This window comes from Histoplasma capsulatum (assembly GCF_000150115.1).
Source record: "Histoplasma capsulatum G186AR genomic scaffold supercont2.4, whole genome shotgun sequence".
In the NCBI taxonomy this organism is placed as follows: Eukaryota; Fungi; Ascomycota; class Eurotiomycetes; order Onygenales; family Ajellomycetaceae; genus Histoplasma; species Histoplasma capsulatum.
Genome location: NW_025544804.1, coordinates 979,224 through 992,010, shown reverse-complemented (window position 1 = coordinate 992,010; position 12,787 = coordinate 979,224). Strand labels below are relative to the sequence as shown.

The window sequence follows — 12,787 nt, the reverse complement described above, 5'->3', positions numbered from 1 at the left end:
TGGTTTGTTCAGGAGAAAGTTTCTGTTGCTGAAAGAGGTCTGTTGGGGCATATTTCCAAAGTGGTTAATGGTCGAGGTGAGGTTACTTTTATTGACAGCGAGAACGTTAGGAGCGCGGAGACAAATGCAGGGGAGGAGGGAGCCTTGAAAATCGCAGCAGCTCAAATCTCGACCCATAGAGAATTTGATGCCGCTTCTCCAACTGGGATTGGTGCCGGCAGTGAAGCCGGACAGGCCCATATACACCTCTCAACCTCGAATCAACGCCAAACGAAGTTGAAAAGTGATACTAATAGTTGCACAACCTCAGAGGGCACCACTACCGGTACAGACATTGCGATCCTGACAAAAACGTCCTTGCGAGATCGAATTGATATGTTTTTCGGCTGGACTGGGCCGTTGGAATGATCAACCGAATGTGGAAATTAGTTGGTACTTCTATCGCTCAAGCTAATAATGAGAGGTTGTCTATGAGAACAGGATTGCGTTTCGAGTTCTTAGAGTAACGGTGCTTGAGTTAAGCTCACTTGCTTACTGATGCGGCGTATCCTTCCTTTACCCTCTATGTGATTTTAATTTGTATGGAAACACCCACAAAAATAGAAGAATACCATTTCTCACTATTTTCCACACTCTGGACAACAACATGCACCAGCGACGATCTGCTCATCTGATAGTTTGTCTTGGCAGGATCCCTCTGATATCATCACAGATCTGCGGACTCCGGGACAAGCCCATATCAAAGGTTCATTCAGAGCGTTTCTGGACTTTTGCACCTTGAGAAAAGCAATTGGTCGAAGGTATTTTTTTGTGGGAACGGGGAATAAGGTCCGAGACCTTATTCCACAATGGCAGCGACTTTCTTGGTGCGTGCGTCCATGTTGTTCACGATGAGTTGCACTAAGATACGCCGTTTTTTATTTTTTATTTTTATTTTTTGTTGAGAAGAGCCAAGGGCAGGCCAAGACGGCGAGAAACGTGAATCTCACTCTCTTTTGAGTCATTATTGAATCATAAAGCAATGCCAGCCTTCATATTTTAAAACAGATGGTGCCTCTCTACAGATGGTGCCTCTCTACAGATGGTGCCTCTCTCACACATGAGCTTTGCCAGCCAACATATGTTGGGTTGAACCACGGGCAATTTCTCAACAACTCCTAGACACTGTGGTGAGACAAAACTAACTTCTGAGACTCCTCCGCTTGCGCTTGGTAGTTATCGATTACTTCGTGTCCAGGGCCTTTCCGGGGCATCCTTTTAGGCAGCTTACGACCTCCATATCTACCATCCGACTGACCCCAAGCGCTTCGGGCTTATCTCCATTATTTCTTTTCTTTTCCTTCTTTGCTTTTTTTTAGTTTTTGCAAGAAACGAGCAGAGTTCCGGCGAATGATGAATAGAGCTTCCCGCTTCATTTTTCTCGTCCGAAGACGCTCTCGTCCTAAGGAATAAGAATGGAGTCTTCCCCCAGCACAACCAACCATGCCAGCTCTCGTTCCACCACAACTTCTTCCACGCCAGTCCCTCATTCTCACTCACGCTTCCTGCTCTGCCAGTTACTGAAACGAACAGGGAGTACTTCGCACGGAATAACTGGAGCTTTGCCGTCCGGGGTCACCTGCAAGATATCGCTGTCTCGGCTGCGACGGCTGTCATTAACAGCATGTAAGTTCTACATGCTAATCTTATTGCTGGCTAGTTGTTATTCACTGCGTTCTTTTTCGGTATATCTCGCTTCTCCTCTTTCGAATTTCTCTTCCAGCAAGGTGTTATTGTTATTGTTCTAACAAGGCACGCTCCAGCTTGGCACCATCATCATTGCTGAATGACGAAAAGCCGATGGCGAATCAAAGATTTCCTATGATCATATACACCCACCTCGATACGCGGGTTTTCCTATGTTTGGCCTTGTTATGCTGTTTCCATGCGAGATGAGGGGAAGTTTGATGTTGTTATCTCACACGGTATTCATGGCTTTCTTTCCAGGATCGAGTGAGATACAGCTCATCTGATCATCATTTGTCTATCCCCTCCCTCTTTATTGCTCGACTTCGGCTTTTGCATTTGCTCTTGAGCATTGGCAGTTCAGTAGAGATTTGTTACCTCCATCTGCAAAAGCCTTCTCAATTTACCCTTTGCCATGCATCCTCAACAAAACCCGATGCTCGGGTCAATGTTGACGATCCTATGATATCCATCCCTCCACGAATCCAGGTTATCTTCTAATTTTGTGGCCGGATATATCCTTCCTGGAGCAATGTACTCCATTACATACTTGTACTGTTCAAGTTGTATAAGGAACCTCCCTTTTTACCTCTTTGCTCTCTGTACTACTTCCTTTGCTTGGCTGTAACAAAGACAGCAGAAACAAGTAGTTGTTCTTTGTTCTCCTCCCACAGCGCCCCTTATATTCCAATCTCCGCTTCGCGGCTCATTGAATTTATCTCTTGGCTGTTGACTGCTCCCGTTTCTTCGCTTGACGGAGCGCACTAGAACCACTTTTACCCCCTCTCCTAAGGAACATGAACACATGTTTATATCAAATCACTCAAAAGAAACATTTGCATACTAACGTAGGCTAATTCATAAATTATAGCTTACATTTCTTGTTATAGTGCTACATCATAAGTTCGGCAATTCAGTTTGGCAATTTTGGTGTACAAAACGCTTCAAAGTTATAGTACAACGCTGTACCATATACGGGGTTATCAGCTGGGGTCGTTCCGCTGGGATTGGAGCTCTTCCTCTCCAACTTCATTCAAGCCAACAGCCATATCCGTTTTTGAGCCATATTTCCTAGGACGCTGAAGGAAATCGATTCTTTCAAGGGCTTGTGTTCGTCTAATGACAATGACTGCGGATGATTCAAGCCTAGTTCCCCAAATCACAGACGGTATGGTTATCTATTATGTTTTGTACATTTTTTACATTGTCCCCCGGCAAGAATATTCAGAGTTAAGATGTTATTCTTTCTATGGAAGACACGTGCCGCTTTCCCTGACCCACCAAGGGGCATTAATTAAATATCTCTACATTTCTACACCTCTCATATTCTTATTATGGGAATCGAAACCAAGCTCATCTTTCCATCTTAGATGCATATCGACTCGCCTTAGCGAGAAACCGACAATGGGCAATCAAAACCGCGAAAGACGATCCAACTCTCTTCCCAAAACTCGCAACAGGCCAACACCCAGAAATTCTCTGGATCGGTTGCTCCGACTCCCGCTGCCCTGAAACAGCCATCCTCGGCCTGCAACCCGGCGACGTCTTCGTGCACCGCAACATCGCGAACGTGATCCATTACAACGACATGAGCTCCTCCTCCGTCATCGAATATGCAGTCGTGTATCTGCAAGTCAAGCACATCGTGCTCTGCGGCCACACTTCTTGCGGAGGCATTGCGGCCGCCCTCGCGAACAAAAGGCTAGGCCTCTTAGACACCTGGCTCATGCCTCTTCGGCACTTGCGCGAACAGCACCAGGTACTCCTCAGCAGTCTGGACCCGCAGGAAGCCGCGCACAAGCTGGCGGAAATCAATGTGCGTCACGGCCTGCGCACGCTGAAGGAGAACAGCGTGGTTCTAGATGCGATTGAGGAACGTGGGCTGGAGCTCCATGGGGTTTTATATGATGTTGCAAGCGGAATTTTGAGGGAGCTGGACACGGATGAGCCGAAGGATGTGATTCATGCTCGAATTGATTCGTTTAAGACGTTTAGGACTGAGGTTGTGCATTAAAGGGTGATTTTTGTTTTGATTTTTTAAGGGGTTCTTCTCTTACTTTTGATTTAGTTTGGTGTTGGAAGGGGTTGCTTACGCTTTTGATGATGAATTTTCCTTTTTTCTTTTTTTTTTTTTCGATTCCTCCCCCACCTATCGTTTCTTACTGACATTGTGTTTGTTGACAACCCATTCCGCTTGTTGTGAATATTCTTTGGAGAACTCAATCCGGGCTACACAAATATTGAATATGGTTCAAACAACTCTTCTCATCATGGATCAACTTTTTCCTCAAGGAATGTGACATGATATCAAAAACCATGCTCTCATCACCCCATCAGTTGATGGGACCACGCGCATTGCTCGCCAATACATCGCAACTACCCTGAATGACGAGTAGTATATAATATGTTGATTTAATGGGCGTTTTCGCGGAACATCACCTGTGTCCACAGGCTAAAGATTTCCAGGGCGAGAATTGAATGAAACAAGTAAATGTTCAGTCTTTTCCACCGACCTTATACAACGATGGTATTTACAAACTGGGGCCGCCAACCATATATGTGCACTGGCACAGGAGAAAGGAAATAAGGACAATATCAACAAACATCCTAACCGACCATATTGAAAAAATGCAAATACCCCGGTTAATTTTTCCTTTTTTTTGAAAAAAAATTTTTTTTTTCGTTTCTTCAGCCTACATCAAGCGAAAATGACTTACACACGAAGCATAGTGATGACGGAGAAGCAATAGTATGCCGAAATAAAAAAAACAACAAAACGAAATGGTGCTATGTCTCCGTAGAATAATAAGCTGGATGTGCCTTTTCTGACACTCCTTGAATAAAATAAAACAGACTTCCTCCTGTTGCCAATTGTCCATTTGCTGCGAAAACAATATTCGACAGGCGATAAAGTAAATAAATAGAGTAAGATAAAATGAAAAAAGTGAGAGAATGGATGAGCAATTAACAAGCAAAACGTGCGCTGAAAAAATGGCGGGAGGCAATCTGTATGTGGCTAGCTTGAAGATAGATTGCAGGGTGATTCAGGAAGCTGTAGTAGCGAACGACGGAAATGTATGGTTTGTGGGTAGCTCTTAAGAGTATTGTATGTAGCGATTGTTGGTAATCGATCATGAAAGTGCCTTGGTTGGTCTGCTCTCACTTTCGACGGGTAACGAGATTAGAGATATGTCCATGATGGATCCGGCCTTACCTCGCTTTCATGCGTTTTGGGACATGTTCGGAATAAAATATCCCCAGTAAACAGTAAAATTAAACTTTTCTTTTCTTTTCTTTTCTCTTCTTTCCCTTATCATTCCAGAATGGCTACATATTCCTCACGTGCATCATAACGACACACGCAGAGGTTTTATAAACTTCTCTATATCAGTTCTTGTGGCTGGGCCCTCGTTCTCCAATTTGAATCTAGTCTGACGTAGAGACGAAGTCTAGTGATTTATCAAGGATCCCACACAGAGTACGGCCGCATTCTTCTTCTAATTCTTGACCGTCTCTCGCATAGGTAACGTCGTGGTTGTCATTGTAAGGGTTTTTAATATGTCCGACATATTTGAACCTTGTTTCAATGGTATTGTACCAAGTGATGCTGAAGGGTGGGCCGAGAGGCATATCAAGGCTTTTGAACCAACTCGGCCTCTCAACGCCTTCGGCTCCAGGATGAGAATCCATCCGTGCCTATTAGCATGGTTAGTTGGGGGGGATATATTTGAAAGCAGATTTTGCAGGATCCTTTTTCATACATAACCTTGGAATGCCCCGCTCTGATTCACTGAGAAGACAAGAACAACATGACGAGAATTGTCGAAAGCATTGGTAAATTTCTCCAGGTTCTTCACTTGCGTTGCCCAAGTTCCCTAGCCAGGGTGTGTTAGACGTTCCTATTTACTTATAGAACAGGGAGTTAAGATAAAAATCGAGAAAAAGTTGCATACTTCTTTTTTAGCCGCATCCACCATTTCATATGCAACGCATTTGATCAGGAAGTAGGTGACATCTGACTCGATACGTCAATAAATTTAACGATTACCCAAAGATTTTCATATGGCCTTGGAAACATACCTCCTGCCGCCAGGTCTAACTCCTCAGACCCTCTCATTCCACGAGAGGAAGAAATATCATGACCAAAACCTGCACTGAATTCCCCGCGACCGCGCCCGCGGCCACGAATCCACCCGCGTGCAAGGCCACGACCGCGGCCACGACCACGACCACGACCACGGCCTCGCCAAAAGCCAGAGTCGACCCGGCTTCCGTGTGGATCCAACAGATCCTCATCACTTGATCGAGAGTTTTGAAAGAAAGTACCATTATGTTTCCCCTGATCAGCAGTTAAGTCCTGATTAGCGAGGTTTTCATCTTCTTCCCTAAACAGGGAGCTATCACCATCAGAGAATTTATGGTCCTTGATCATATTGATGCGTTCTTTATTCATAAAGTTCTGGGCTGTGTTTTGTATATTTGTCAGTTTTTGTGTGAATGGAGGGTACACGATCCTTTGCAATTTTCTGGTTGGCCACAAACCTTCTTCGTTGTGCAACCCGTCCTTGAAGTTGCTGTTAGAGTGAGTCCGCACAATTTTCTCTGCTCTTTCATGCTGAGCTCCATTTTCAAGATCAGAGTACTGTCTTTTGGAGACATGACTGGGAGTATGATCATCAGACACTCCTAAGCTTAGGTTTCTTGTGGCATCGCTAAACTTCATGTTGCTAGATGCAGTGTTGGTCTTTGGGATCAAAGGAGGGGGAGGCATGGAAGAATTTGCTTGAGGATCATAGCCGGAAGAATCAAATGAAAGTTTGTGAGAAAACAAATACGAAGCTCGATCGCTGCCTTTGGTCAAAGCTTCACGTTCCTGTACCTCTTCTCTCATGAGCTCCTCCTTCTCGCGTTCCAAAGCAGCCAGTCGCCTGAAACGGTGTAACCTTCCGCGGCGATAAGTTTCATCATAATAACCTGTGTGCTCAAGCCATTCGCGGATCTCTTCAATTTCATTTGGCTGTAGCTTGGAGAACTCATTATCAACATCCCAGTTGGATTGCATGGCACCAGGAGTGGGCCGTTTCGACAGGGGGGAGCCAGCCTTTAGAGGTGAGCCATTCTTTCGGGAAACAGAAGAGCTAACACTGCTGTCCGCCCAAGTTCGCTTTGGTGGTTCATATACACGTCGCTCTGGAAATGATTTATGATCTGATTGTCCCGACGTCCGTCTCACTTCCAGATGAGAAGCACAATCAACATTATCCGCAACACTTAATCCCGCTGTCTCGTTTGCGGCAGAAGAGTGACTGGCCTTCCGGCCTTCAGGTCCCAAAATGGGGTTTATTTTATGGGCGGTTTGACGCCTTTGAGAAATATAATCTGCCGCCGGAGCACTGTTTTCATCTGAAGGAATAGAAGTCCGTCTGGTAGCTCTAGCATCTTCCCCACTTTGCTGGCCGGGAGCAGATGATTTGGAAACACTAACTGCTGACACTCTGCCCTCGGCCAGCAAACCATCAATGTCTTCAGCTGAGGCAATCTGACTGGGATGAGGCTTTTGTTGTTCGACCGCACCCATCCTCCCAGAGTGACTTTCCGCGGCTGCTGGAGTGTCTTTGTCTGAAGACTTAGCATTCCCAACAGCCGCAGATCCCTTTGCGTGTAGTGGCTGATCAATGGCAGATTCTGAGCCTTGAGTGAGAGAAGCCAGAGTGCCTGAGCTCCTACGTGCAACATCCGCATTCCCAGAATTAGCCCCATGGCTTGAAGCTCGTCTCTGAGATAGTGAAGCCAATGCTTTTGCACGTTTTGCCTGTAAAAGCTCTAAGTCACTAGGGTCATCACCCGAGCTTCTTTGATTCTCATCATGTGCTGGTGTATTTTGTTGGGCAGCATTATAAGTAAAAACTGAATGAAATTGGGAGCCGTTGTCATGATAGATTCCTGAACTGTTTCCATCAGCTGTGTAGGCGGCATCTGCCTGACCATGCCATGGTTGATTGAATTGCGACTGGGACTGAAACAAATGGCCTGGGCCGACAAGGGATTTACTGAGGTCGGATAGCCTCTCATCCCTCTCATCCGACCGTGCACTGAAGTTGGGATAAAGGTTGGTATCACCGTCCGTCATTTTAAAGGGTACAGGAGGTGGAGGCGGGTTGGCGCTTGGACAGGGTAAGAATGCTGACGAAACGAGGGGAGGTGAAGAATGTCACGAAACCAATGCATGGAACGAATTAGCATGGTGTCAAGTACGTGTTGTCAGGGTTGAGGATGGGATGATATCCATGGATTTTCCAAGTTTAGCGCCACTAAAGAGTGCACGCTAAGACCAATTGGAATGCCGAGCTCACGTGTCAATTTGCCAACACAGGATCAGAAATAGTTACTTGAATACTTATTGATAATTTAGGGAGCTAGTTACGTATAGGTTAGTAACTAGTAGATATGGACAATGGGTGGTTTCAAAAGTGAAATGTATATGACAAAAGAACGTGAGTGGCAGGTCTGAGATGGTCTGGGTCAAAGAAGAATGCTCCCCAACAAAATAAACAAACAAATAAACAAACAAATCAATAAACAAATAAGCTAGCCATATTCGCCTAGCGAACTCAACATGTCCATGCCTTTGCGCCGTAGAAACGCAACGAAATATATGATATCGAAAATATATATAAAACTGAGGATAGAAGTTCCCCAGTGGAGAGCCTACGTCGATGCCGGTCCCTTTTTGCCAACAAAATCAAGCAAATGGCCTAATCTACGCCATCCCTTGCCTTTCGGCTGCTCCGGTTTACCTTCCCCGGTATAAACACTGGGGGCGCTCGATATCGCATCGTTCGGGCTATCTTCACCATATGAGTAGCGGGGAGAAGGAAGGTTTCTTGCTGCACTTAGATATTGACCATGATCACTGGACATTGGGTTAGGCTTCGCTTGCGTTTGTTCGCCAATTGTCAAACTCGTAGGCTGAAAGGAGTCATGCGCATCATGGCTTGGTTGATCTCTTCCATCATCCTTCAGTCTGGTTTTCCCTTTCCGAGATGTTGCTCGTCGAGAAGAAGTTGGATTCTTTGATTTCTCGTTAGTCGTCTTTGCGCGGTTCAGAGTCAGGCCCCCCAATCGTAGTCGGCCCCCAGTGAACGGAAAGCTTTTGCTCCTTGCACTGCCATTTGTCGTGTCCTCTCTCTCCACAATGTTTCCTGAATTTCGTGTTGACTCTGGGTGTTCTTGTTCTTGTTCTTGTTGCTGTCGCTGTTGCTGTTGTGAAGTGGAAGAAATACGAATTCCGGGGCTAAGGGCCGTCGGTGTTGAAGGGGGAATGTCTGGGAAAAGCGGAGCCTGCGACCACCCTTCCCGAAATGCAACCCAAACGCCACTGACTACTATGAGCGTACGGAGATGTTCGTCGGTTTCAATTAAAGGCGGTTCGTTACAATCACTGGTCTGCGGAAGATTGGACGAGCTTGGAGATGATGGTTGAGTTGACGTGGAAAAAAGTGGATATTGATCAAGAATGTCAAGTCCCTGGCGGGACATCCACGCTAAAACTGGGTGTCGACGAGTGGTGGGGTCAATCATACTAAATGTAAACCGCTTGTAATCGTCGAAGGTGTTGTCAGCACCAGTGCTGGATCCAGAAACTCGACGACCTCCCGTCTTTCCCCGTAAAACCCAACGGGCGCACTTTTCTTCTCCGCTCTCCATAGTCCCCCTAAACTCGTACCCACCAGAGGGCAAGCGGGAAACTTCCCAACGGGTCCCTTGCTGTAAAGATATCTCTGCTATCCCGTTCGATTTCGCGCCCTCTTTGCGATGGTGACATACTGTTGCAACAAGCTCTCCGTGATCCTGCGGATCGTCATCAGATGAAATACTCCTATCATCCTCAGTACCAGCCTGTTCATGAGCGTCTCTAGTTACGAGGACAAGGTCGCCCGTAGGAGCACTGTCCTTTCCCCTATATATAGATTGGAGTTTTCGAGGTCCGCAACAGATGGGGGATGATAGGACATCAATAGCGGGTATAGGACGCGTTGTCTGCGATACTCTGTGCAACTGAAGTAGCAGTTTCGACCGCAGTGCGAGGCGTTTGCGACGGGTGCTACGCGGCGGATGCGCGAAGCTAAATGTCGATTTTGTCCGAGTATGCTGCTGCTTTTTTGCAGCTACAGCTGGAACGTCCTGCGTTCGATTATGCAGGCCAGTCTCATTGGGATTTGGGGCAGCATATTCCTCTTCGGTCGAGAGGCGAGGCGCTATAAACAGAGATGTAATAGCGGATGGTGGGCTCATCACTGGCTGAGGAGCTCCAGAATCGGAACGGTTTTTCGAAGACGACGTAAATCCCAGTGGAAAAATTGCAGCAGAAGTTCGCGAAAGAAAGGAGGTGTTCGGTTGAGAGTTTGCTTGGTTCGAGAACTCGTGCGTATGGGCGGCTGCCGCATCAGCTGTCAAGCCTAGATTGACAAACATGACGTAAAGAGAAAAAGGGCTGCAATTGTAATGACCCCTATCGGGGGACCATCGAATCTGCTTGATTATCTCCAACAGGTTGAATGACATTCAATTTCTGAAGCCGCGGATATTTCGAAGCCCCCGTGCAGAACGGGAGCGCTTGCTGGGCGACAACGAACCCGTTCCCTGAGGTTTCACCGAAATGATAGACTTCCGCCTGACACTGGACGATACACAGCAAAAGTGCTGTGTGAGGTTCGGTGCACAAATGCCCAGAAACGAATACGGGATGGGGACTTTTGATAGTGGGAACTGAATTCCAGCCCCTCTAAAAAAAGATTGCTTGGGGCTCTCGAGCTTGTCAGCCTTATGGTCAGCTCGAGTCGGTTAGCCTCTGCTCAGGTTGACAGCTGTTGTTGATTCTTTTTGTAACACTTGAGAGCGCTTTCGAACAACGCAGGCATAGTTCTGTACTTTGTCACGTACGCTACTTCAGAACGGGTATGTGCTGGTAGCTATTTGTCTTGTGTAAGGAGGGCCAGATTGTTGATACCCCACGCGCCAAAGGAGTCAAAATTACCTTACAGCCTCGTCGAGAATTAATCTTATTAACTTTGGATGAATGAGAAGCTTCCGCTGTCTGAAGATACGGGAGGACAGTATTGCAGTCAAGAAAGCAAATGCCTTCCTCGAATAATAATAATGTTAATGTTAATGATAATAACAAGAGCACAAAAGAGGGAGAGTTATAAGGGAACAGATCATCCTGAAATATTGTCAACAGGGCCATCTCCATGACAGCTTTTAATAATCACTAGCACCAGCGAGGGGGTGAAATCATAATGCCCAGACTCCGCCAGGCGACTTTGCGGCAGATGGCGGAATCTTGGAACAACAGGGGACAGGCTTCAGCGCAGCGTCTTGAAGCAGCCGAGTACGATGACCGATGAGAAACTTGATCCAGCTGAGCGGACAAATGACGATGCACAGCGAATACGGCCAGAGCGCCGTTCCACCACATTCACTTTGAGAGCATGTCCCTAATATGGCGATTAGCTAACTCGAAACAGCTTGAGGCCTTTGCCATCCACTGACCACTGCCACCACCACTACTAGTGGCATAATCGTTTTTCATTTTTCAAAATATATTCCAGGGTTTCTGCAAGCCGAAAACTGGTCACGAGCAGGGCTCCACCAGCCCGGCTGGCCCCGCTATCGGTGGATTGCGAGCTGCTGCGAAGCGTGATTTTGCTGAGATCTCGCAAAGGAACCTTGGGATAATGAAGCTGCCTTGGGCGAGCTTACCGGTAATTTCGCCGGTGGCTGCCAGTGGATCCGACCGGAACCGGGGATCTGAGGCAAACCGACAATTTTTCAATCTGCTCAGTGCTGTGATTCGACCACTACTCTTGGACCTTACCCTGTTTCTAGTGGTTATATGAAGGTGGATTTGCCTGTGTTCGAACATGTGTTCCTATGGTGTTCAGCCAAGGCCCCTGAATAACCCATACATGTTCTGTACGGTGAGCTATCTTCTTTGATCATATAAAAGAGGTAACTTTTCTGTAATATTACATACAATGACTGTATCAGCCCCTCTCTGAATGTGTATTTAATAATTATCACTCCACTACTGTATTCTTCTCCCCCTGCTCTTGTATTGATTTCTATTCTTAACTATTCTTGTCCTTACCCATCTACTTTGAAACCCTTGCATCTCCATACAAGTGAGAAAGACTGATAATAATCTCTGCTGCTGATACTGCTGTTGAAGCAGCTGCTGCACAGAAGCAGCTATAGTATGATTTTATTATAGAGATGATAGCACAGAGAGAAAATGCACTGAGAATCAGCAGATAAAGCAGATCAAAGAATATATAGATAGCATATGCAGAGAAGCAGAATAAATGAGTGATAATATATAGATTTATTTTATTTCTATTTCTTCTTTATTTCTGTGTATGAAGAGAGATGAAATTTGATAGACTAACTTCTCACTGCTGCTCAATCTTCACTATTCATACAATAGAAATAATGTAATGAAAAGAAGTTTTCAGATAATCAGATTGTCTCTGAGTAGAAGACAATCTGATTCTTTAGTGAGAGAGTTCTCAATCATTCACTCAGAGAAGGTCATCTCAAAAGAAAGTATACAAATATTGAGAGAGAAGAGATTGTATAGACAATAGAAGAGAATCTGATCAAACAGTATTGAGCAGCTCTTGTTGATCTGTATTATATACAGTAGAGTAGATAGAAGAACTTTCATTCTCACTCAGTTGATCAGATCTTGAATAGCATGTTAAAGACTCACAGATCTATAAAGTATATACAGAGATGTATGAAGTTTGTGAACAGAGATACAGACACTCTGATGAACAGCTATACTGAGCTGAATATAGTGAACTTTGTACATCAGTGCTGAGAGAGATGACAGAGGAATGGAAGACATACAGTTGAGCCTCTTCTCTGTATAACAGCTGACTTTTTTATGAGTCATCACATGCTGCTGAGAGAGCAGTTCAGATGAGAGATGCAGTTGACTGATCTGTTTACAATTGAGCTATTAAATAAAAGATCAACACTCTGCTGGCCTTTTATTCAG

At 45.6% G+C, this 12,787-nt stretch overlaps 4 protein-coding genes across 4 annotated transcripts; 1 reads left to right on the top strand and 3 right to left on the bottom strand.

Annotated features, from left to right (window-relative positions):
• Positions 1 to 2,850: 2,850 nt before the first annotated feature.
• Positions 2,851 to 3,739, top strand: HCBG_03442 (carbonic anhydrase; the record flags this gene model as incomplete). Its single annotated transcript, XM_045430491.1, has 2 exons — positions 2,851 to 2,893; positions 3,096 to 3,739. The coding sequence occupies 2 exons, from the start codon at positions 2,851 to 2,853 to the stop codon at positions 3,737 to 3,739; spliced, it is 687 nt and encodes a 228-aa protein (XP_045288634.1).
• A 1,412-nt stretch (positions 3,740 to 5,151) lies between these two features.
• Positions 5,152 to 7,855, bottom strand: HCBG_03441 (uncharacterized protein; the record flags this gene model as incomplete). Its single annotated transcript, XM_045430490.1, has 5 exons — positions 5,152 to 5,421; positions 5,487 to 5,600; positions 5,679 to 5,740; positions 5,806 to 6,189; positions 6,268 to 7,855. The coding sequence occupies 5 exons, from the start codon at positions 7,853 to 7,855 to the stop codon at positions 5,152 to 5,154; spliced, it is 2,418 nt and encodes an 805-aa protein (XP_045288633.1).
• A 267-nt stretch (positions 7,856 to 8,122) lies between these two features.
• On the bottom strand, positions 8,123 to 10,200 carry HCBG_03440 (uncharacterized protein; the record flags this gene model as incomplete). The annotated part of the gene is made up of 3 exons (XM_045430489.1): positions 8,123 to 8,141; positions 8,438 to 9,110; positions 9,309 to 10,200. 3 exons carry the CDS (start codon positions 10,198 to 10,200, stop codon positions 8,123 to 8,125), a joined length of 1,584 nt encoding a protein of 527 aa, XP_045288632.1.
• An 819-nt stretch (positions 10,201 to 11,019) lies between these two features.
• HCBG_03439 (uncharacterized protein) lies at positions 11,020 to 11,650 on the bottom strand (the record flags this gene model as incomplete). Its single annotated transcript, XM_045430488.1, has 2 exons — positions 11,020 to 11,222; positions 11,488 to 11,650. The coding sequence occupies 2 exons, from the start codon at positions 11,648 to 11,650 to the stop codon at positions 11,020 to 11,022; spliced, it is 366 nt and encodes a 121-aa protein (XP_045288631.1).
• Between the last annotated feature and the right edge of the window lie 1,137 nt (positions 11,651 to 12,787).